This window comes from Pan paniscus, chromosome 2 (assembly GCF_029289425.2).
Source record: "Pan paniscus chromosome 2, NHGRI_mPanPan1-v2.0_pri, whole genome shotgun sequence".
Classification (NCBI taxonomy): Eukaryota; Metazoa; Chordata; class Mammalia; order Primates; family Hominidae; genus Pan; species Pan paniscus.
Window position 1 is genome coordinate 125563757 of NC_085926.1, and position 23752 is coordinate 125587508.

At 46.5% G+C, this 23752-nt stretch overlaps 1 protein-coding gene across 2 annotated transcripts in view; it reads left to right on the forward strand.

Moving 5' to 3' along the window:
• PODXL2 (podocalyxin like 2) overlaps nt 1-23752 on the forward strand; it is a 43600-nt gene that overhangs the window by 11446 nt on the left and 8402 nt on the right. For both annotated transcript variants that reach the window (XM_034957298.2, XM_055110394.1), the window contains exons 3-4: nt 19760-20541; nt 21619-21693. In XM_034957298.2, coding sequence (XP_034813189.2) covers nt 19760-20541; nt 21619-21693 — 857 coding nt within the window. The remainder of the gene's footprint in view (nt 1-19759; nt 20542-21618; nt 21694-23752) is intronic.

The window sequence follows — 23752 nt, forward strand, 5'->3', positions numbered from 1 at the left end:
ATGGCTTGAACCCGGGAGGTGGAGGTTGCAGTGAGCTGAGATCGCACCACTGCTCTCCAGCCTGGGCGACAAGAACAAAACTCTATCTCAAAAAAAAATAAAATAAAATAAAAAATAAAAACTACCTATAACCTGATAATTGAAAGATAATTCCTATTAGTAGTTTGGGGATACATTGTTCTAGTCACTTTTATGTGCAAAATTGGAATCGTAGGGACATTTTGTTTTCACTCAAAATATTTCATATTTCCGCATTGTTAAATATCCATTTATAACCTGATTTTTAAACATGTTATTATTTATTTATTTTTTTGAGATGGAGTCTTGCTCTGTCACCTGGGCTAGAGTGCAGTGGCGTGACCTTGGCTCACTGCAACCTTCATCTCCTGAGTTCAAGTGATTCTCCTGCCTCAGCCTCCGAGTAGCTGGGGGATTACAGGCATGCGCCACCACACCCAGCTAATTTTTGTATTTTTAGTAAAGACAGGGTTTCACCATGTTGGCCAGGCTGGTCTCTAACTCCTGACCTCAAGTGATCTGCCCGTCTCGGCCTCCCAAAGTGCTGGGATTACAGGTGTGAGCCACTGCACCCGGACAACATGTTATTATTTATTTATTTATGTTTAGAGTTGAGGTTTTGCTCCATTGTTCAGGTGTGATCATAGTTCACTGTAACCTCGAACTCCTGGGCTCAAGCGATCCTCCCACCTCAGCCTCATAGGTAGCAGGGACCAAAAACGTGCCACCATGCCTGACTAATTTTTTCATTTTTTTGTAGTGATGGAGTCTTGCTATGTTGCCCAGGCTGGTCTTGAACTCCTGGGCTCAAGCGATCCTCCTCCCTTGGCCTCCCAAAGTGCTAAGATTATAGCTGTGAACCACTGTGCCTGGCTTATAACCTGATTTTTTTTTCTTGAGACGGAGTTTCGCTCTTGTTGCCCAGGCTGGAGTGCAGTGGTGCCATCTTGGCTCACCACAACCTCCGCCTCCCAGGTTCAAGTGGTTGTCCTGCCTCAGCCTCCTGAGTAGCTGGGATCATAGGCATGTGCCACCATGCCCGAATAATTTTGTATTTTTTTTAGTAGAGACAGGGTTTCTCCATGTTGGTCAGGCTAGTCTCGAACTCCTGACCTCAGGTGATGTGCCCACCTCGGCCTCCCAAAGTGCTGGGATTACAGGCATGAGCCACCGTGCCCAGCCCTGATTTTTAACAACTACGTTATATTTCATCATGTGGGTCATCAGGTGTATTAAACTGGTTCCCTACTGTTGAATACTTAGGTTGTCTTCAGTTTTAATGCTGCTACAAATATCCTTACACATTTTTGCACCTTCCTGGTGGTTTCCTTAGGATAAATTTCTAGAATAAAATTGATATGTCAAAAGATGTATTAGGGCCGGGCACGGTGGCTCACGCCTGTGATTCCGGCACTTTGGGAGTTCGAGGTGGGCAGATCATGAGGTCCAGAGTTCGAGACCAGCCTGGCCAACATGGTGTAACTCTGTCTCTACTAAAAATACAAAAATTAGCCAGGTGTGGTGGCAGATGCCTGTGAACCTCGCTACTCAGGAGGCTGAGGCAGGAGAGTTGCTTGAACCTGGGAGGTGGAGGTTGCAGTGAGCTGAGATTGCACCACTGCACTCCAGCCTGGGGGACAGAGCGAGACTCCATCTCAGAAAAAAAAAAAAAAAAAAAAGATGTATCAGTCAGCATCCCACGCGGAAACAGAAGACACAATCAAATTAAAACAATCTAAGGAGAGTTTGTTTATGAAGCAGCAGATTTATGAAGGTATGGGCTGGATACGAGTGAACTACCAGAGGACTCACAAGTCCTTTGGCTAAGGATCTGTGGCTAGCAACAGCTGAGTGCTTACCATCTCTAGGCACAGGGAGACCAGGGAAGGGATGAAGATGGGAGCCTGCAGGGAAAGTGGTGTAGAGAGGTGGCCAGATATGGGAGGAGACCAAGAGAATGAACGCCGCACCCCCCACCAAGTGTTCTCTCTTTCCCTTGTCAGTTTGATAGGAAAAATTACAATGGCCTTTGATTACTAGTACATTTTAACTCATATATGTACAAAATATATATGTACGTTCATTATATATAGAATATGTGTATTCTATAGAATATACATATACACAAAAATAGTGACCACTTATCACTCTTCTTTTTTATTTGAAGCACAGTGTAGTTAAGAGAACAGGCTTTGGAGTCAGGAAGGCTCCAGTGCTGTCATTTAACAGTGATGCAATTTTTGGCGAGTAACTCACCCTAAGCCTCAGTTTCCCATCTAGGAAATGGAGATAATTATATACCTACCTCACAGAGTTGTGAGGTTCACACACCATCATACATTTCGAGCACTCAGCTCAGTGCTTGGCACATTGTTAAGTGCTCTGTGACTGTTAGCTATTATTATTACTTTCCTGTTTTTTTCTATTGAGTCTTTAATTTTTTCTTATCCCTGTACAAATCTGAAAAAGGATACTAACTTTCCTCTGACATACGTAGAAAACATTTTTCCAGTTTGTCAACTGCTTGTATTTTTATTATAATTTTTGGCATAAAGAAATTAAATATTTTATAAGCTTAAAATTACTTTTTTTTTCTTCGAGATGGAGTTTTGCTCTAGTCACCCAGGCTGGAGTGCAATGGTGTGATCTCAGCTCACTGCAACCTCTGCCTCCCAAGTTCAAGCAATTCTCCTACCTCAGCTTCCCAAGTAGCTGGGATTACAGGCACGTGCCACCACGCCCAGCTAATTTTGTATTTTTAGTAGAGATGGGATTTCACTATGTTGGCCAGGCTGGTTTCAAACTCCTGATCTCAAGTGATCCACCCGCCTCAGCCTCTCAAAGTGTTGGGATTACAGGCATGAGCCACCACACCCAGCAAAATTACTTCTTTTAAAATGTTTTTATGTGTTTTTCTTTACTTTATGATTAGAAAATACTTTCTGCCCTTGAGATACATGCACCTTTCTTCCTTCTATTCTTTTTTTTTTAATGTAAATTCTTTTTTTAAAATTATTTTTATTTTTTGGACACAGGGTCTCGCTTTGTACCTCAGGCTGGAGTGCAGCAGCACAATCTCAGCTCACTGCAGCCTTGACCTCCTGGGCTCAATCGATCCTCCTGCTTCAGCCTCCCAAGTAGCTGGGACTACTGGTGTACCCCACCACGCCTGGTTAATTTTTCTGTTTTTTGTAGAGACAGGGTTTTGCCATGTTGCCCAGGCTGGTCTTGAACTCCTGGGCTCAAGCAATCCACCTGCCTCAGCCTCCCAAAGTGCTGGGATTACAGGTGTGAGCCAGCACGCCTGGCCCCTTCTATTCTTTAGCTTAATTTTTTACATTTAAGTCCAATTTAGCTGTAATTTATTTTTGTGTGTGGTGTAAGATAAGGATCTAATTTCATTTTCTCCATATAGATCATCTATTGTCATGATGGCATCCATTGATAAATCTGTCCTCTTATCATTTTAAAGAAATGATATTTTGTTGCTGTTGTTGTTTTGAGATGGAGTCTCACTCTGTTGCCCAGGCTGGAGTGCAGTGGTGTGATCTCTGCTTACTGCAACCTCTGCCTCCGAGGTTCAAGTGATCCTCCTGCCTCAGACTCCCTGGTAACTGGGATTACAGGCATGCCACCACGCCCAGCTAATTTTTGTAATTTTAGTAGAGGTGGGTTTTACCGTGTTGCCCAGGCTGACTGAACTCCTGACCTCAAGTGATCCACCCACCTTAGCCTCCCAAAGTATTGTGATTACAGGTGTGAGCCGCTGTGCCTGGCCAAGGAATGATTTAAACAAACTTTTACATTGTACCAGACAATTATTGGGTCTTTTTCTGGCCTTTCCCTTTTGTTGAGACTATTGAGCGTCTAGTGTGAGGTAAGCAGTCACGCAGAGAGCATTGGCCTCAGGACCACAGTGGAGGGCCCTGAAGCCTTGTTGAGCTCGATTTGTTGTCCTCCCCCCTCCCCAGGGGATTCGTTTCCCTTTCTTTTTCTTTCAGTTCATGTCTCTTCCTCTCCCATTTCCTTCCCTAGGTCTCATAAGAATAAAAATAGCTCTCATTCATTGAATACCGGCTATGCATAGGCCTTTGCCTCCATTGTCTCTAGTCCTCACCACAGCTGCATACAGCTTGGCTGTGAGGTGGAGATACCAATCACCCTACCCAGGATGGGCAGAAGGCTAGGGAGGTGCAGGGAGGAGGCCAGGAGGCAGAGGAGGTGCAGGGAGGAGGACAGGAGGCCAGGCAGGTGCAGGGAGGAGAGTTGCTTCAGTCCTGTCCCTCATTGCTCCTCTCTTGACCTGTCCCCTCGCCTTACGTTTCCTCAGGTCAATCTCTTCTCTGTACTACCTGACCATGATCCTGTGAAAAAATTGGAGTTGCCCATCTTCTTCTCAAACAAACTAGCAAACAAACCCCTTCTCAAACCCCAAAGCCCACAGGTTAAAGGCTGAACTTTTTAGCATGGCAGAAAATGCTGTTGATAGTCCGGCCCCAGCCTTCTCCAGCCTCTTCTCCTTCCTTGCTCCAGCATGCATCTGATTAGCTCATCATCAGCTTGTTCTCTTCCTTGCTTGGCAGAGTTGAACTGAGGCATGGGGAAGTAGGGTGCTTTGCCCAAGGACACATTGCTTGGATGTAATGGAGCTGGATCTAGAGTCAGTGTCTTCTCACTGACAACAGCCTGGCCTATTCCCTAAGCCTGTGATGCACTTGTTCCTCTTGTCCCATCTGCTGGGAAGCTCTTCTCCATCCTGATGTGCTAGTGGATATGTATTCGTCCTTGAGTACCTAGCTCAAGAGGACTAGCTTCAAGAGGCTTTTGCCAGCTCTGACCAATGAGCAGGACCAGTGCACGTGGTTATGCTGGTGGTGCCCTGTCCGGGGCTCCTGACCGAGCATGGGAGTTGGAGCCGAAGTCCAGCATACACCCTGCCAACCAGGCCATGGGCTGGGTGGGAGGAGCACCTTTTTCTAATTCATTTGCCCAGAGGGGACATCTCTGTGTACTGGCAGTGGCCCTGAAATCAGGCTAGTGACCCCTGCTTCTGTTTTCTTGCAGCACCTTGATGGCATATGATTAGGACATGACAGAAGAGAAAGTGGCTAAGGTGGCAGGCTGACAGCGAATAGTCAGGCTGGTGTAGGAGGCAGCCCAGGGGACAGTGGCGTGCCCTACCCCCCTATTCTTGTCTGCTCTTGTGCCCCGGAGCCACAGGCTTCTGTCTAGGGGTTCTTGGGGAGAAGGAGGTGGATCACCTCTTGGGGGTTGGAGGAGTGCAAAAGAACCTTGAGAGGGCATGCCTGGGTTGGGAGTCCTGCAGAGTCCAGAGTGACTATGCCAAGTGCTATCCTAACATGGCCATTAGGGACATTGAACTCCATGCAGCAGTAGCAGGGACTGCTGAAAACCATGCTGCAGACAGGCCAATCTCAGATCAAGTACAAGTACATCAATCAATGTATTCAACACCCAGTGTGTGCCCAGCACTATGTTAGGGGTTGTGGGTTCTCATTTAACGTCCACTGAAAAATGTAAGTATATATTCTTACTTCCATTTAGCTGATAAGCAAACCTGAGGCTTAGGGAGTTTGAATTTACAGCCCAGCAAGTAAATGTAAGAATCAGGATTCAAACCCAAGTTGTTAGACTCCAAAGCCTCTCTGCCCTGTCATGTCACCTCTCAGCACAGTGATTTTGCTGGAGACTAGCACTAATGTCATATTCTATGTGGTACTTATCACCATTTTTCCATAGATTTTTTTTTTTTTTTTAGATGAAGTCTCACTCTGTTGCCCAGGCTGGAGTACAATGGTGCAACAGTCTTGGCTCACTGCAACCTCCGCCTCCCAGGTTCAAGTGATTCTCCTGCCTCAGCCTCCTGAGTAGCTGGGATTACAGGGGTGCGCCACTATGCCTAGCTAATTTTTGTATTTTTAGTGGAGACGGGGTTTCACCATGTTGGCCAGGATGGTCTCAAACTCCTGACCTCGTGATCTGCCCGTCTCGGCCGCCCAAAGTGCTGGGATTGCAGACGTGAGCCACCACGCCTGGCTCCATAGAATTTTGAGTTAGCTCATTTGGACTTCACAACCATTCTGTGAGCTCAGCCAGGTGGCAGTTATTCTCTTTGCTTGACAAATGGTGAGCTGGGCCAAGGGAGGTTCAGACCTTTGCCCAAGGCCACACAGCTTGTGTGTGGCAGAGCCGAATCTGGAGTCGGTATCCCTGAGCACTGATGCCCTGGGCCTGGCTTCTTGCCAAGGGAGCACATTGATGACACGTGAGACAGGAAACCAGTCCATTCTGTCACTAGGACTTTGTCATACATCCCATTTCTAGTGTGTTGGGCCTCAGGTAGAGCTGATGCCTTCCTTCTCCATCTGTAGTGATGGTCCCCGGGCCCAGTGGGAAAAACAGCTGTTGGAGTTTCTGCTTGGTGGATAATGAGCAGTGTGACCTTGAGTGTGCTGCTTTTCTAATGTTGGCTTCAGTCTCTTCATCTGCAAAATGAGACCTGGGAATAATAGATTGAAGTCTTTGCAACTTGAAAATATTATGATTCTGTGACATTTCAAGTGAAAAGAGCAACCTCAACAAAGCAGGGAAAAAAACATGGAATGCGAATTGCTGCTCCATCAGCTAGCATCAAGTGAAGTTACAGCCTGACCAGTTAATTCATGCACAATTGTTAATGATTAGGAGCAGTCTCTCAGGTTACCTACTCATTCGAGACTGTCCCCACTGACCCCTCTAGCCCTTTCATTTTCTAAGCTCCTTAAGGAAATTGTCTTGCATGCAGTTTTAATTTTCCTAGTGAGTGAGCAAATTAAAGTGTTCTGCAAGAAACACTTTAATCTTTGGGGTTGGCAAGTCCTAGATACCCAACTCAGACAGGCTCACGGGCCTGTGTGATAAAAGGGGACTTTATTGGCTGAAGAACGGGGGTCCAGGAACAGGCTTCCAGCTCTAGCGCTCGGCGTGCCGCCCTCAACGTGCTGGAGCCTGCCCTGTCCCATCAGTCATGCTCAGCTTTCCCTTGCTGGCTTCGTTCTCAGGCAGGCTGGTCCTGGGCACCGGCTTGGAGAGCCCAGTAGCTCCACACTGTCGTCCCATCACTCAGCACCCTGCAGAAAGGGAGCTCTGCCTTCCCAGCACTTCAGGAACAGTCACTGGATGGTCTCCCTGGGTCCCAAGCTTGGGGATGGAATTTGACTGTCCAGGCCCATGTTGAGCTGTCCCTGAAGCCAGGGGACATTCCAGACCAAAAAGAGAGGAGGAATGTCCCCCAGAGTAGAATTGAGGTGCTATTAACAGAAAGAGAGCATGAGACAACAGTACTGTGCTTGAGTAGGGAACACTCATAAAGTGCCTATACTTCATATGTCATTTTCACTTGGATTTTTTTTTAACCTCACAGCAACCTGATGAAATCTGTAAAAGCAGGCATGATTAGATCACTGTTTTACAGCTAAAGAAGCTGGCTTACAGAGATTTAAAAGTGGCTCTAAATGACACAGTGGCAGAGCTAAATCTCAAATCTGAGAGTTCTACTTCAAGATCTGCTGCTCCCCTCAATACAAAGTCCTTCATTAGGCTACTTTAATTATCATTGCTGTAATCAATTTTGGAGAAAGCAGACCGACCGAGCAGCTGTCTGCTGGGACCTGGAGCTGGTTCCTGTACAGCGAAGCCTTGTTGTGATTGTGTCTGCTGTAGAATGATTTGACCTTCTGGGTCATTGCCCACACATCAGGTGTATCCATGTCCTTAGGATGGGCCGATAGCTGTGGAGCCTGTGGACAGAGCAACAAAGAGAGCACTTTTACTTAGACACCAAAACGAAAGCCTTGTCATTCTTGTTCTGTGCTAGTAATAAATATCAACATATAAAAATTTAAAACAGCAACTAAAAGAAGAAAATAAAAATCACCTATAATCCAGTCATTCAGTCAGTGAATGTTAACGTTTTGGACTATCTCTTTCTGGACTTTTTTTTTTTTTTTGAGACAGTCTCACTCTTTGCCCAGGCTGGAGTGCAGTGGTGTGATCTTGGCTCACTGCAACCTCTGCTGCATGGGTTCAAGCGATTCTTAGTCTCCTAAGTAGCTGAGATTACAGGCGTGTGCCCCTATGCCCAGCTAATTTTTGTATTTCTTTTTTTTTTTTTTTTTTTTGAGACGGAGTCTTGCTCTGTCGACCAGGCTGGAGTGCACTGGTGCGATCTCAGCTCACTGCAATCTCTGTCTCCCGGATTCAAGCAATTCTCCTGCCTCAGCCTCCTGAGAACTGGGGCTGCAGGCAGGTGCCACCACCCCCAGCTAATTTTTGTATTTTCAGTAGAGACGGGGTTTCGTCATGTTGGCCAGGCTGGTCTTGAACTCCAAACCTCAGGAGATCCACCTGCCTTGGTCTCCCAAAGTGCTGGGATTACAGGCATGAGCCATTGCACCCAGCTCTTTCCAGACTTTTTTTTTTTTTTCCTTTATAGGACATATATAAAAATATACTTTTACAAAAAATGGACAATAGTGGACACTGTGGTATACACATCTTGCTGTTTCACTTAGAAACCTCTTTCCAAGCCAGCACACACAGCTCTGCAGCCTGTTCAAGGCTGCCATGGTCTCCCAGTATAAGGCGGGTCTATCATTTCTTTGGGCAGTCCCCTGCCGTGTGGGTGCTGGACCCCAGTCTTCTGTTACATGGACTGTGCCATGATGGGGATCTATAAAGCCACATGACTGTGAGCGTCCCTAATCGTCTCCTTAGGGTACCTTTCCAGAAGTGAGATTGTAGGTTCAGAATATTTGTCTTTAAAGCTTCTCGTTCCTGTGACTCAGTAGCTCTCCAGAAATGTGGCCTGCTTTCCTTCCCATCCCTCACCCTTCCAATACTAGGCATGAATGACTTTGAATGTATACATATACTTGTCAGGTTGGTAGTCCAAAGACTTTGGCATTTTGCAGTTTACTTCATATTCCTTTGATGACTATTGAGGTTGACTATCAAAAAGTAGTTTTAAGCCAGGCATGGTGGCTTACGCCTGTAATTCCAGCACTTTGGGAGGCCGAGGCGGGTGGATCACCTGAGGTCAGGAGTTCGAGACCAGCCTGGCCAACATGGTGAAACCCCGTCTCTACTAAAAATACAAAAATTGGCTGGGTGTGGTGGGGGGTGCCTGTAATCCCAGCTACTCAGGAGGCTGAAGCAGGAGAATTGCTTGAACCCAGGAGACAGAGGCTGCAGTGAGCCCAGATCACACTGCTGCACTCCAGCCTGGACACCAGAACAAGACTCTGTCTTAAATAAAAAAGTAGTTTTAAGTTATACTAAAACGTCTTCCCTTGCACCTCTGTTTTAGACATATTTATTTTTAATTTTGAGTGTTTTAATATTAACACTCAGTTGGATAACTGACTTGAGAGTTGTAGTGAGGGGACAATTTTCAGTGACTTGACATTAACCTAAAGGGACATTTAAAGTGATCTTTCAAGGGCTCTGGCCCTTATGCCTGTTTTAATTCTGTCTCTTGAATAGAAGAATCAGTTCATTGATATTTCAGCCTGTGCTGAAGTTCATCCCTGGGATTATGGCTGGCCTGAGAGATAGAAGTAAAGTCCAGAGTGACCTCGATAAACTGGGGAAAGAAACCTATACAGAACTGTGATGAAATATAGGAGGGAAAAATGATCTATTTAGGGAACAAAGCCAGCACCATAATGAGTTTAAAAGAAAGCGGAGAAATAAGGCCTGGGGGACCCAGGCCTGGGGCTTCATCAGGGTGAGCTGGAGCTGCATCTGAGCCAGCACCAACCCATCACAGGGGGCGCGGGAGAGCTCAGCTTACCAGCTGTGATAAATGACAGTAGTGCCACTGGAGTGGAGAAACCCCTTTACATTTTGCATCAGTTAGTCTCAAGTTAGTGAATCTTGTTCAGTTTTCAATAGTTCATTCAGCAAATATTTACTGTGTACCCCCTGTGCTGATTTTGTAACACTCTTTTTTGTTTTTTGTTTGTTTTTTTGTTGTTGTTGTCATTGTTGTGACGGAGTCTTGCTCTGTCGCCCAGGCTGGAGTGCAGTGGTGCGATCTCGGCTCACTGCAAGCCCCGCCTCCTGGGTTCACACCATTCTCCTGCCTCAGCCTCCTGAGTAGCTGGGACTACAGGCACCCACCACCACGCCCAGCTAATTTTTTTTTGTATTTTTAGTAGAGACGGGGTTTCACCGTTTTAGCCAGGATGGTCTCCATCTCCTGACCTTGTGATCCACCCACCTCAGCCTCCCAAAGTGCTGGGATTACAGGTGTGAGCCACCGCGCCCAGCTGTAATACTCTTAAAACTGGTGAGGCTGGGCGCGATGGCTCACACCCGTAATCCCAACACTTCGGGAGGCCGAGACGGGTGGATCACCTGAGGTCAGGAGTTCAAGACCAGCCTGACCAACATGGTGAAACCCCGTCTCTACTAAAATACGAAAATTAGCCAGATGTGGTTGCGGGCACTTTAATCCCAGCTACTCGGGAGGCTGAGGCAGGAGAATCGCCTGAACCCAGGAGGCGGAGGTTGCAGTGAGTTGAGATCGTGCCATTGCACTCCAGCCTGGGCGACAGACTAAGACTCCATCTCAAAACAAACAAACAAAAAACACCAGGGTGAATCCAGAGTTTTCACAAGAGAAGGATGAAAACAGAAAGGTTGAGAATAAAGAATAATTACAGTTGTTTAGCCCCAGGAAAAGAAGCTAGGTTTAGGGGCAACTAAGAGACTATGTACATTGTTTCCTCTGAAGGCGGTGCTAGCAGGTGCTGCTCACTTACCAGATGAAACAGAGATGGACTTGAGTTGTAAAGGAACCATCACAGCTGGGTTTAGGCAAATGGGGGTGTAGGGGTAAGTCAATAACACAAAAATGCCTCTCTAAAGAGACCCAGCCATATTCTTGAAGATAATTGCCAGCCCATCTTCTCTAGACTCACCAGTGCCTGCCAGAGGGCTGAGGCCTCGTCAGGTAGCCTCCTGTGGTCCCTTCCCGTGTTAGGACCCTGACCCTAACCACGGATACACCTGCCGTGAGCTGGGCTGTGTGGATGCTGAGAGGAGCAGAGAACATGGAGTGTGACAGAAGGAAAGTGTGCCTTCTGTGGGCTGGGTGTTTTGCATTCCTGATGCCACTTCATCTTTGTAACAACCTGAGGTATTAGCCTCACATCATGGAGGGGTGGGTGTGTGGCACACAGAGGCAAGTGGCCACCCAGAATTCCAGCCCATGCCTCCAGAACCCTGAAGCTTGGCCTGGGACTCTTAACGCCAGCCACTCTTGTGATTCAAGCCCAGCTTTAAGGAGGTTGGCTGCGGCCACAAAGGTACAGGCAGACTGGGGAGAGGTCATGATTCTGCTTGTCAGCTTGCTCCTGTCCAGCATCCCAAGCCAAGCCTGGGTGCTGGACTAAATGACCAGGATGTGTCAAAAGACACTGGCTTTAACCACACAAGAGTCTAAGAGTCTTAGAACTTTACAACTGTGACAAGTCTAGCATCACAACTTAGAGCAAGAATCCTCATCTCCTGGGCTCCCTCATATGGAAAAGGCGAGAGATGGGCCCTTTGCTCTTGCAGGGCCTCTGTCTACCTGTAAAATCCCCGAGTCTGGGATTTGGAGACCCAACTGTTCTGAGGGCTCTGGGGAACATGTGGTTTCTGTTTAGAGCCACCAGGGGGGGCTGTGACTTCACAGTGCCATTCCCAGCAGTTCTGGGAGGGTCAGGAGCCCAGGAGCCTAAGTGTTATCCTGCAATCAATCCAGGAGGTGCTCCAGGGCTCTCCTGTGCAACGAGGGGGTCTGCCCCAGGTGTCTTCTGAGCTGCAGCTTAGACATTCGTGGCCTCCCATGCTCCGAGGCCCAGCCCGAGCCTCTCCCTGGAGGGCTTGCGCCTTGGATGACCTTTCTCATCCTTCAGTGCCCCAGCTCTTCCTGAGGACACGGATGAATCCATGGAGCCAGCCCTTAGACTTCCACGTGTCTCCAGTGTGTCTCCCGGGCAGCTCGGCTTCCTCACACCCGTGTCCAGGTGTGGGGCTCTAGAGGTACACCTTGATCCCAGACACGCTTTTGGGGTTTGGCTACAAACTAAAAGGGCTTCGTGGAGGGACCCTTCTCCTGAGCCTGAAGTGGATGGGGTAGGAAGGCATTCCCTGGAGCGCTCAGCTGGTCAGACCCTCCCTCTGGAATCAGAGCTGTCCACGGCAGCAGGGCTGAGGGTGTGGGCGTCAAGGACTTGCCCTGGGTCACTGAGGGCAGGCTGGGAGGGCAGGTAGCCCTGTCATGTGTCCCCTCTCTCCTCCCTCTCCTCTTGCCTCTCCCCTCTTTTTACTCTCCTCATCTTCATCTCCCTCCTTTTCCTGCTCAGCTTCACTTCTTTGTTTCTCTTCTTCCATTCCCAATTTGATCCTTTTTCACCTCCAAAGTGCCTGCTGAGGCTTCCTCTCCCCTCTCAATGCAGCGAGTCCCTAGAAGCCTGATCTGTATTCCTTGGACAACTGAGTGGGAAAAGCACCTTCCTCCCTGTCTTTCAAAACTGTCTCACCTGCTTCAGGGCGGTGTGGCTCCTTCCTGCCACAGGGCTCTCTCAGCCAGGATAGCCAGCCCTGTCCCTTGCCATGTTTCTATTCCCCTCTTGACAGCTCAAGCATGTTCGCTGACCTGTAGTGAAAGTCAGTGTCTCAGGCCGGGTGCAGGGGCTCTCTCCTGTAAGCCCAGTACTTTGGGAGGCCAAGGCAGGCAGATCATGAGGTCAAGAGATCAAGACCAGCCTGGCCAACAAGGTGAAACCCCGTCTCTACTAAAAATACAAAAAATTAGCTGGGCGTGGTGGCATGTGCCTATAGTCCCAGCTACTCAGGAGGCTGAGGCAGGAGAATTGCTTGAACCCAGGAGGCGGAGGTTTCAGTCAGCCAAGATCGTGCCAATGCACTCCAGCCTCGGTGACAGAGTGAGACTCCATCTCAAAAAAAAAAAAAAAAAAAAAGAGAAAGTGTCTCTCACATGTGCACGCTCTCTCTGTTACTCCTTATTTTAAAAAATTTTCAATTTACAGAAAAGTTGCAAGAATAATTCCGTCCACCCCTTGCTCGGACTCCCCCATTATTAACACTTTGCCGCAGTTGCTGTATCAGTGTGTATGTGTACATGTATGGATATGGAGATGCAGATCTGTACTTCTTGCTAGACCATTTAATGGTAAGTTGCAGACATGATGCTCCTTTGCTCCAAATACTTCAGTGTGCATTTCTTAGGAACAAAGCATTCTCCTAAAAACCACAGCAGGATGATCAAAATCAGGAAATTAACACTGATACAATATGCTTCTGTAATTACAAACTTTATTCAAACTTTGCCAGTTTTCCCAGTAGTGTCTTTTATAGCAAAAGAAAAAAAGAGCAGGGTTTCATAGTCCACTATCCGGTCCAGAATCACGTACTGCATTTAGTCAGCATGTCTCTTTTGTCTCTTTTTTATTCTGGAAAACCCTCTAGTCTTTCTTTGTCTTTCATGACCTTGACATTGTTGGAGTGCAGGCCAGTTATTTTGTAGATTGCCCCTCAATTTCAGTTTGTCTCAAATTTCCCCATGGTCAGATTCAGGCTCTGCATTTTTGGCAGGCATATTGTGGACGTGATGCTGTATCTTCTTAGTGAATCGTACCGTGGTTCTGCTCTTGGGTAAAGCCTGGCTTCTTCACTCTTTATTCTCAACTCCCATTTGGATCCAGTCTCACGGGCCCTCTCCTGGGACCGCTGCTTTCACACTGCTGGTGTTTGCCCTGCAGCTGCCCACACAGACGCCCCTCACCCCACTGGTTCCTAGTGTGTGCTCCCATCAGGCCTCCCAGTAATTCTGTTTCTGTTTTAGGAGACATTTGTAATACTAAAATCATATTTACACTTGTCAACAGATGACTAATCCCCTCCTGCCCTGCCCTTTTTCCTGGATTTTCTTTGACTTAAAACTCAAGTGCTTAGGCTTTAGTTACATTCGGTATAAAAAATGAAAAATAAAAACTCAAGTGCTTATCCTGCTCCTCATTCTATGGAGACACTTCCACTTTTCCTGTTATTATTTTACCAGGTAATAACTCCTTTAATAATAATAATGGCAGGCGGATGGCCAGGTGCGGTGGCTTACGCCTATAATCCCAGCACTTTGGAGGGCCAAGGTGGGTGAATCCACCTGAAGTCAGGAGTTTGAGACCAGCCTGGCCAACATGGCAAAACCCCGTCTCTACTAAAAATACAAATTTTTCTTTCTTTCTTTTTTTTGTGAGACAGAGTCTCACTCTGTCACCCAGGCTGGAGTGCAGTGGTGCAATCTCGGCTCACTGGAACCTCTGCCTCCCGCGTTCAAGCGACTCTCATGCCTCAGCCTCCCAAACAGCTGGGATTACAGGCACCTACCACCACACCTGGCTGATTTTTGTATTTTTAGTAGAGACGGGATTTCACCATGTTGGCCAGGCTGGTCTTGAACTCCTGACCTCAGGTGATCCACCCCCCCCCCCCCTTGGCCTCCCAAAGTACTGGGATTACAGGCATGAGTCACCATGCCCAGCCATAATACAAAAATTAGCTGGGCTTGGTGGCAGGTGCCTGTAATCCCAGCTTCTCTAGAGGCTGAGGCAGGAGAATTGCTTGAACCTGGAAGGTGGAGGTTGGAGTGAGCCAAGATCACACCACTACACTTCAGCCTGGGCAACAGAGTGAGACTCTGTCTCAAATAATAATAATGATAATAACAACAACAATAATAATAGCAGGAGGAGGTGGAGGACCCCCCACAGTTAACTGAGTGTTTACTCTGCACTGCGGACTGTGCGCAGGGTCACCTCACTGAACCCTGACCAGAGCCCTGTGTGGCAGGTACTATTTTTATTTTACACTTAAGGAAAGGGAGACACATGGAGGTTAAGCAGCATGTCCAAGATCATACAGCTGATAAGCAGTGAAACTGAGACCACACTGTAAAAAGAAAAGGAATAATTTTAGATCTTGAGAGCTGGTAAGGAAGTAGGAAAGGACTGCTGATTCCAAGTGCCAGTGAGCAAGCGTTCAGTGATTTGTCAAGTCACTGGAGTGAGAGGCTGGAAAAAAGCGAGGAGCTCTGGAGAAGATGTAAATTTGGGAGCCTTTAGCATAGAGAAAATAGATGCAGCCTGTGGAATGAGCACTGACCAAGGAAGAAGTGTGGAAATGATGAGTCAGAGGCTGACCCTGGAAGGGACTGCATTTTGGGAGGCAGGAGAGGAACTCATAGAGACAGTAAAGAAGTCTGTGCAGTGACGGGGGGGCCTCTTACCCCGTGGAGGCACAGGCCCTGGTTTGTAGGAGGCAGAAGAATTCAAAAACACACGTTGCTCTCCCTTCTACTCTGGGCCAGGCACTATGTTAGGTTCTGGGAATGTAGGGATGAAGACAATTGCTTTGCTTGGCATCAAAAATTTGTAATCTAGTGAATCCTATTTTATTCTTACTTAAGACACTAGAGTTGTTTGTAATGCCATTGGTGTATAAGACACATTTATCAGAACTATATCCAAAGCTTAAAATATCAGTGATATGAAGAACCTTAGAAATCATATATACCATCATCCTCATTCCACATAAAAACTGAAGCCCAGGCCAGGTGCAGTGGCTCATGCCTGTAATCCTGGAACTTTGGCAGGCCAAGGCAGGAGGATCGCTTGAGCCCAGGAGTTCAAGACCAGCCTGGGCAACACAGGGAGACCCCATCTCTACAAATAATAATTTTAAAGAATTAGCCAGGTGTTGGGCGCGGTGGCTCACGCCTGTAATCCCAGCACTCTGGGAGGCTTTGGTGGGTGAATCATGAGGTCAGGAGTTCGAGACCAGCCTGGCCAACGTGGTGAACCCTGTCTCTACTAAAAATACAAACATTAGCCAGGCGTGGTGGTGCATGCCTATAGCCCCAGCTACTCGGGAGGCTGAGGCAGGAGAATTGCTTGAACCTGGGAGACAGAGGTTGCAGTGAGCCAAGATCGCGCCACTGCACTCCAGCCTGGGTGACAGAGCAAGACTCCATCTCAAAAAAAAAAAAAAAAAATTAGCTAGGTGTGGTGGTGTGTGCCAGTAAGTCCCAGCTACTCAGGAGACTGAGGCAGGAGAATTGCTTGAGCTCAGGAGTTCGAGACCAGCCTGGGCAGTGTAGAGAGACCCTGTCTCTACAAATAATAAAAAAATTTAGCTGGGTGTAGTGGCCCTGTGGTCCCAGCTGCTTGGGAGGCCGAGGTGGGAGGATCACTTGAGCCTCGGAGTTTGAGGCTGCAGTGAGCCGTGATTGCACCACTGCACTCCAGCCTGGGTGACAGAGTGAGACCCTGTCTCAAAAGCAAAACAAAACCTGAAGCCCAGAGAAGTTGGAGGGACTTACCACTGCGTGCGAAGATAAGTTAGTGGCTGAGTCCCAGATCATGCTGCCGACAGCGTGACTGATGATGCATCTCTGAGGAGGCTGTACACAGTTTAGGGAGTTCTGTTGGTGCCCTCTGGAGATGTTGATGCTCTCTCTGACTTTTGGAAAGTCAGCACCAAATTGAGTAGAGAGATCGTTTTAGTCAGCTTGCCCTCCCAGGACTTCCCCACCCCATGGGATTCTGCTGATGGGTGTGTCACCATCCACCATATTCCTGCCATATCCTAGGCTTCATTGAATCCATCAGCTATTTTAAGTGTGTCCTAAAGGTTTCCAATACTGCTTTCCTCTGAACTTCACCATCTCTATTAATGGCTTGGCTACTCCCGCAGCTTCTCCCTGTTGGCCATCTAGCTCACGCATCTGATTACTTCTCTTTCAGAGTCATCTCTTGAGTCTGCTCTTTTCTCATCATCTCCAGTGTCATCACCGCCATGCATCTCTCCCGAATCACTGCAGCAACTCCCTGACTCTTCTTTGCACTTTCATTCATCTACTCCTTCACCTAATCTTGTAAATTGCTGTCAGATTAATCTTCCAATAATGAAATATTATGCTTGTAAGTGATTTCGTATATTGTATTTCCTAGGCACCCATCTGACTCCTATTCTGTTACCCAGTATTCCTATCAAGTAATCATCCAGCCCATTTCAGTTATGTTTTCATGCATTATATTTTAATTTTGGATAGATCTGGCTATTATAAAGTTCTTACTTACATTGAGGTAAAATATATTTATCCTTCTATATACTTGTTTTGTGGGTGTGATTTCCTCCTGAATCTTTCTGAAGATATTAACAAGAAACTTTTCTGAATTCTCTTTTGTTAACTAGACTAACTTTTCCTAGAGGTCAGTTGCTTTATGGTCCCACCCTTATGCTTCTTCATCAGGCTGGCTTTCTTAAAATGTCTTGTGAATCTTGGTTGTTCTTTCTTTCTTATTTATCTGTAGTGACTTCACTACAGAGTGTGTGCAGTAGGTGGAAGAGGGGGAGGATCTGCTACTCAAAAAGTCTAATTAACAGAAGTGGACTGGATAGAATATTCTAATTATTGATTTAAATACTATAGTGGGCTTTCAGTTGTCACTAGGATTGTTCAGCTTCTAAGTCATACTTTTTATTACAGGGAATCAATTTTTCTTTTTGAAATAATCGTTCTCAGAGCTCTCTCTCTGTGTTCTAATTTGAACCAATTGCTTTCCAGGCTTACTGCACAGTTTCCATCCTGAGATATATTTTCATTGCATTCCTCTCATGTTTCTTGATTTCCCATGTCTTTTTTTTTTTTTTTTGGTTTCTTAAATAACTTACTTAAATCTCTTGGAATCTGTGGATAGTAACACTTTTAAATCTTTGCATGTATGAGAATGTCTTTATTTTGCAATCACACTTGAGTAGTCATTTATTTGGATATAACATTTCAGGTTCAAAATAAACATCCCTCAGATTTTTCAGTGCATTTTTAAATTCTTCCTCTAGGCTACTGATATTAATTAGAAGCTTCATGATAATTTGGTAATCTGTTTCTTGTTCCTTTACAGATAATCTGTTCTTTCTCTGAGAGCTGTTAAGATTTTTCTCTTGCTCCTTATAATTCTAAAATCACATGAGAATGAGGCTGGGTGTAAGTCTTTTATCATTCACCTTGATGATACAAGCAGCTTTCATTGCAAAGATTCATGTTGCCAGCTCTGAAACTTTTTTTCTTTGTTTCTCTCCATTATTCTCCATTTTATTGGTTCTATCTTTCCAGAAATCATATTAGCTAGGTATTAGATCTCCTACATTGGTTGTCTGTATCTTTTAACTCTTATCTGTTGTCTTCTCACTTTTGCCCTAGAGGCTTTTCCTTGACTTTTTTTTTTCCCAGCCATTAAAAATTTGAATTTTCAATCCATTGAATTTTTAAATATCAACTATTGACTTTCAATATCCAAGAAATTTTTCTTTTTTAAAGATTACTTGATTTTCTGAGTGGCGTCTTATTTTAGGGATGCAATATTTTGTAATCTTTCTGAGGATACTAATTAGACTTTTAAAAATTTACCTTCTGTTCTCTGAATTTTCTGTGTTCTACATCCTTGCTCCCACAGTTGTGCCTCTTCCTAACTCTGGGTAAGAAAGCCTGCCTCCTCCCCTGCTATTTTTTCCTATGTTTATTTTGGCTGAGGGGTTATCTGTTCCTATAATCTCATCTGCTTTCCATGTTCCCAGAAATTTCTCTAAAATGTTTTTATCTTCATTTTGACAGTTAAAATTGTTTTTGTCATTTGATAAAAGTTTTGGAGGAGGAGGTAAATGAATACCTTTAGTTCGCTATCTTAAAGTGTTCCCACCACTCTCCTTTCTAAAGAGTATTTTAAAACTACAATATTTATTATTTTGAAACAAAATGGCAGCCAATAAAAGTTGCTTCCTAGATACAGCTTCTGATATTTTGAATGAATTTCCAAAAAACTTGTTGTATAACTTTCATGCATAGTTATCTGGAAGAGGCCTAGGGTTCATTGAAAAGCCAGAAAACAATCTGATCTCCAGGAAGTCTCCTAACTTCTCTGCTTCAAAATGTAATTCCCAAGAATGGCAGGAAGAATAAAAATCCCTCTCCCATTGCCAACAGTGACCCTGAACATTCTGGGAGGCCCTGGAAAACTCTGGGCTCAGCCCCTGGCCTCTCTCTGGCTCTCCCTACATCTTTTTCATTTCCTGTCAGGGCCTAAATTACAGAAAAAGAGCACAGTTGAGGAACAATGGTCATAATTGAGGGGTCTCACTTCCTCCAGTGATGAGAGGGCTCTCAGACCTCCTTCGGGGACTCCACCAAGAAGACTCTTGTAACGACTCACTAGAAAAGGAGTAGGGGGACCCTTCCTAGTGGGTTGTTGTGGGATCTTCTTGGTGAAATCCCCAGATGAGGACAAGCAAGCACATTACAAACACAGTGGAGAATATATACCTCAAACTACTCATGGCTCTTTTGGAGGAATGCAATATACAAAACTTTCTACATTCCTGTGTTCATTGAGTTTTGGTGATAAATTTGTATTATTTTATCATCATAAAGGAAACAGTGACTAGCCTTGTCCCTGTGTCCTCCCACAGTCTGCTCCCCTGGCCTCTCCATCATGACCTGATGACCCCTGCCCTGTCAGTGTATTGTGGTTCTTTTATGCCATCTGCCCAGTAAATACTGAGTAAAGCAATGAATGATGAAACAAGTGAATGAACTTTTCATCTCTGTCCTTAGATTATGTTTTTCCTGACTTAACTGAGAAGGCAGGTTCCATTGAAGACACCAGCCAGGCTCAAGAGCTGCCAAACCTCCCCTCTCCCTTGCCCAAGATGAATCTGGTTGAGCCTCCCTGGCATATGCCTCCCAGAGAGGAGGAAGAAGAGGAAGAGGAAGAAGAGGAGAGGGAGAAGGAAGAGGTAGAGAAACAAGAGGAGGAGGAAGAGGAGGAGCTGCTCCCTGTGAATGGATCCCAAGAAGAAGCCAAGCCTCAGGTCCGTGACTTTTCTCTCACCAGCAGCAGCCAGACCCCAGGGGCCACCAAAAGCAGGCATGAAGACTCCGGGGACCAGGCCTCATCAGGTGTGGAGGTGGAGAGCAGCATGGGGCCCAGCTTGCTGCTGCCTTCAGTCACCCCAACTACAGTGACTCCGGGGGACCAGGACTCCACCAGCCAAGAGGCAGAGGCCACAGTGCTGCCAGCTGCAGGGCTTGGGGTAGAGTTCGAGGCTCCTCAGGAAGCAAGCGAGGAAGCCACTGCGGGAGCAGCTGGTTTGTCTGGCCAGCACGAGGAGGTGCCGGCCTTGCCTTCATTCCCTCAAACCACAGCTCCCAGTGGGGCCGAGCACCCAGATGAAGATCCCCTTGGCTCTAGAACCTCAGCCTCTTCCCCACTGGCCCCTGGAGACATGGAACTGACACCTTCCTCTGCTACCTTGGGACAAGAAGATCTCAACCAGCAGCTCCTAGAAGGGCAGGCAGCTGAAGCTCAATCCAGGATACCCTGGGATTCTACGCAGGTAAAGTGAGGGGCATGCGGGCCACCACCCTGTACCTTCTTCACAGAGCCTGGCCATCCCCAGGGCTGGTGTGGCATGGGGGCAGGATCTGCCAGGTTGAGGAGGGAGGCCCTTTCCACAGCACGTAGAACCCCATGGAACTTGTGGGGATGCAAACCTCAGGGCCAACAATGGGTGTTCTCCCCACACTTCTGTGCAAAGGCCTTTGGAGAAGCTTGGTGGCCTGGCCTGGGTTTCATTTGTTCATGTGTTACCATTGCCACCCTTAGACATCTTTTGTTTTTTTTTTTTCCCGAGATGGAGTCTCACTCTGTCGCCCAGGCTGGAGTGAAGTGGGCATGATCTCGGTTCACTGCAACCTCCACCTCCCAGGTTCAAGCAATTCTCGTACCTCAGCCCCCTGAGTAGCTGGGATTACAGGCATGTGCCACCATGCCTGGCTAATTTTTGTATTTTTAGTGGAGACAAGGTTTCACCATGTTGGCCAGGCTGGTCGGGAACTCCTGACTTCAAGTGATCCACCCGCTATGGCCTCCTGAAGTGCTGGGATTACAGGCATTAGCTACCGCGCCCAGCCCACACTTAGACTTCTGCACTGATTCTACCAGCAGCTAGAGCTAGTGGCTGACCTGTGCTTTCCCCATCCCATCTCACCACCCTCCTCCTCCCCACCGACACCCACGTGCATAGCAGGCACAAGTCAGTGTTCACACCCACTGACACCGCAAGGAAAAGAAAGGAGCCCCAGAATATTAACGATAAACTTGCCCTTGAAAGCCAGCATGTGGGGCAAGCTCTCTGCAGCCTGGCCCCTTTGATATAGTCCCCTACTTCCTGGGAATAATGCCTGGCCTCCTCCTCTCACTCAACACATTCCCTGCTTGGTCCCCAAAGACATTCGAGTTTGTACTCCTTGGCATGGTGCCTCACAGAGGCTGTCAGCAGCCCCCTCGCTGTAATACGCCTCCACTGGCCTCCACCTTCCAGCTTCCCAAAAGGCCTCCGACCGGGGCTCTCTCCCCTGTCCCTTTCCTATGCCTTCGTAACTGTCGCCCTGCTTTCTGTCTCCTCGCACAGGTGATCTGCAAGGACTGGAGCAATCTGGCTGGGAAAAACTACATCATTCTGAACATGACAGAGAACATAGACTGTGTGAGTGCCCAGCCAGGCTCCGAACCGCAGGGAAAGGCTGCAGGCAGTGGACAGGGTGGGGCAGAGGGCAGGCTGGGGGGACAAGCAGTGCGTGGGAGGAGGCTTAGTCCTTCAGTTGGTGGCCCAGGGATATACCAGCAGCCATCAACATTACACACAGAGTGCTTTCGTATTTTAAAATGTCCAAAGGCTCTTTGGTTCTTGCTTCCCTCTCTTTTTAATTTAAATGAATACTTTGTTCATGTGTGCACCATCTTACCTCTCCCGTGATATTGAAACCTTTCTGTCTTTTTTAGAGTTGTTTTCTTCCTGTATAGGTTGCTTTTCTCCGTTTTGGGTCTCAGCCTTTTCATATATATACATGCTCTCCACACATGTCTGGTGGAGTTTGTTCATAGCTCTCTCTATCAAAAAAGTGGCTGGAAGCTTTGAGCATAGTGCTAGGGTTGTCAGCTATGGCTTCTCATGAGAGTGGTCTGGCTGGGCCGTATCACTTAGAAATTTGCAATGGCAGCATTGTTAGGTCCTTCCTCCTGAGGTGATTAGAGTCTTTGAAAAGGGAACTTCTGTTCTGTTCGAAGTATAACAAGTTGGTTGTCAGTGTTCTGGGAGCTGGGGTGGAGAGAGAGGGCTGGGTGTTTCAGTATTATAAATATGTATCCATAAATATCAATATTCATGTACTGTCTCTTCCTGTTTGCAGAGTGACCTTCTCCCTCCCCAAAACACACACTTGTGTCTGATGCTCTCTAGGTCAGAGACCCTCTGTTTTATCTTTTTTAAAGAATAAACTTCCAGTCTTCTGCCAGGGAGAAGGGACATTTCTTGGCTGTGCAGCACTGCGGGAAGAACTAGGGACCCAGCCGTTTCTTAAGCAAACTTTCGACCAGCTCATATTTTTAGTAGCATTTTCATCCCCTCTTCCAAAGGTAACCAGGGCCCCTATTCCGGGGCATCTGGGGAGTGTCAATCGGTATGCATCTGACTGCTTCTCAGCTTTCCTCATTTTGGCTTAGGGTTTGGCTCTTTAGAGTTTGCTAAATTAGGAAATTCTAACTCACCATCTGCTTCCAGTGTCTAGATTTTGTTGCTCTTGTCTCCTCTTCTGTTTTGCTTTGTCTCTGGTTTTAGGCCTTAAATTCTTTACTCTTGTTAGTGGGCCTGGGCAAGACTGAAGGGACATGCATGCGTTGAATCCAAAAGTCCCCAGCAAGGTTGGTTTCCCCCACCATCACTATACTGATGGATCTTCACCTAAGTGATGTGTGTTTTCATCCATTGCAGTTATTATTTTTACTGATGCTCAATACCTCATCTTTGGCCAGGGAAAGCCTCTTTGAGTTGGCCTCTGAGTCCTTTTGACCAATCTATTAAGTGTCTGATTGCTTCCTTGCTTTCTGGCATAATAAGACATTCCAGGCTCACCTTCCTCCCCCAGACATGGAGCCCTCATTCCCTTCATTGGGAAATGGTACATGAAGACCACAGATGGGTATTTGGGACCCTTGAACTTTTGGTGTGCATACTTGAACAATACAGCCTAAAGTTCGTATCTTTTTGCCAATCAATACATAGATATTAAGATGCTTTTATTCTGTTTTCCCTGTTTTTGTCTTCTGTGTTATTCTAATATGTGACCTCCACTCAATTAGTCATCATTATTTTTTATGGTAGATTTTTTTTATTGTAGTAAAAAACATAAAATTTTCCATTTCACCCTTTGTAAATATAAGTTCAGTTCTGTTAAGTATATGCACATTGTTGTGGAACACAGCCCCAGACCTTTTTCATTTTCAAAGCTGAAACTCTGTACCCATTAAATGACTACCTGTTCCCCAGTCGCAGCACCCACCATTCTCCTTGCACCCACCATTCTCCTTTTGGTTTCTATGAATGGGACTACTCTGGATACCTAATAGAAGTGGAATTAGACAGCATTTGTCATTTTTACATCTGGTTCATTTCACTCAGCATAATGTCCTCAGGGTTCATCCATTTGGTAGCATGTGGCAGAAATTTCTTTTTTTTTTTTTTAAGGCTGAAAAATATTCCATTGTAT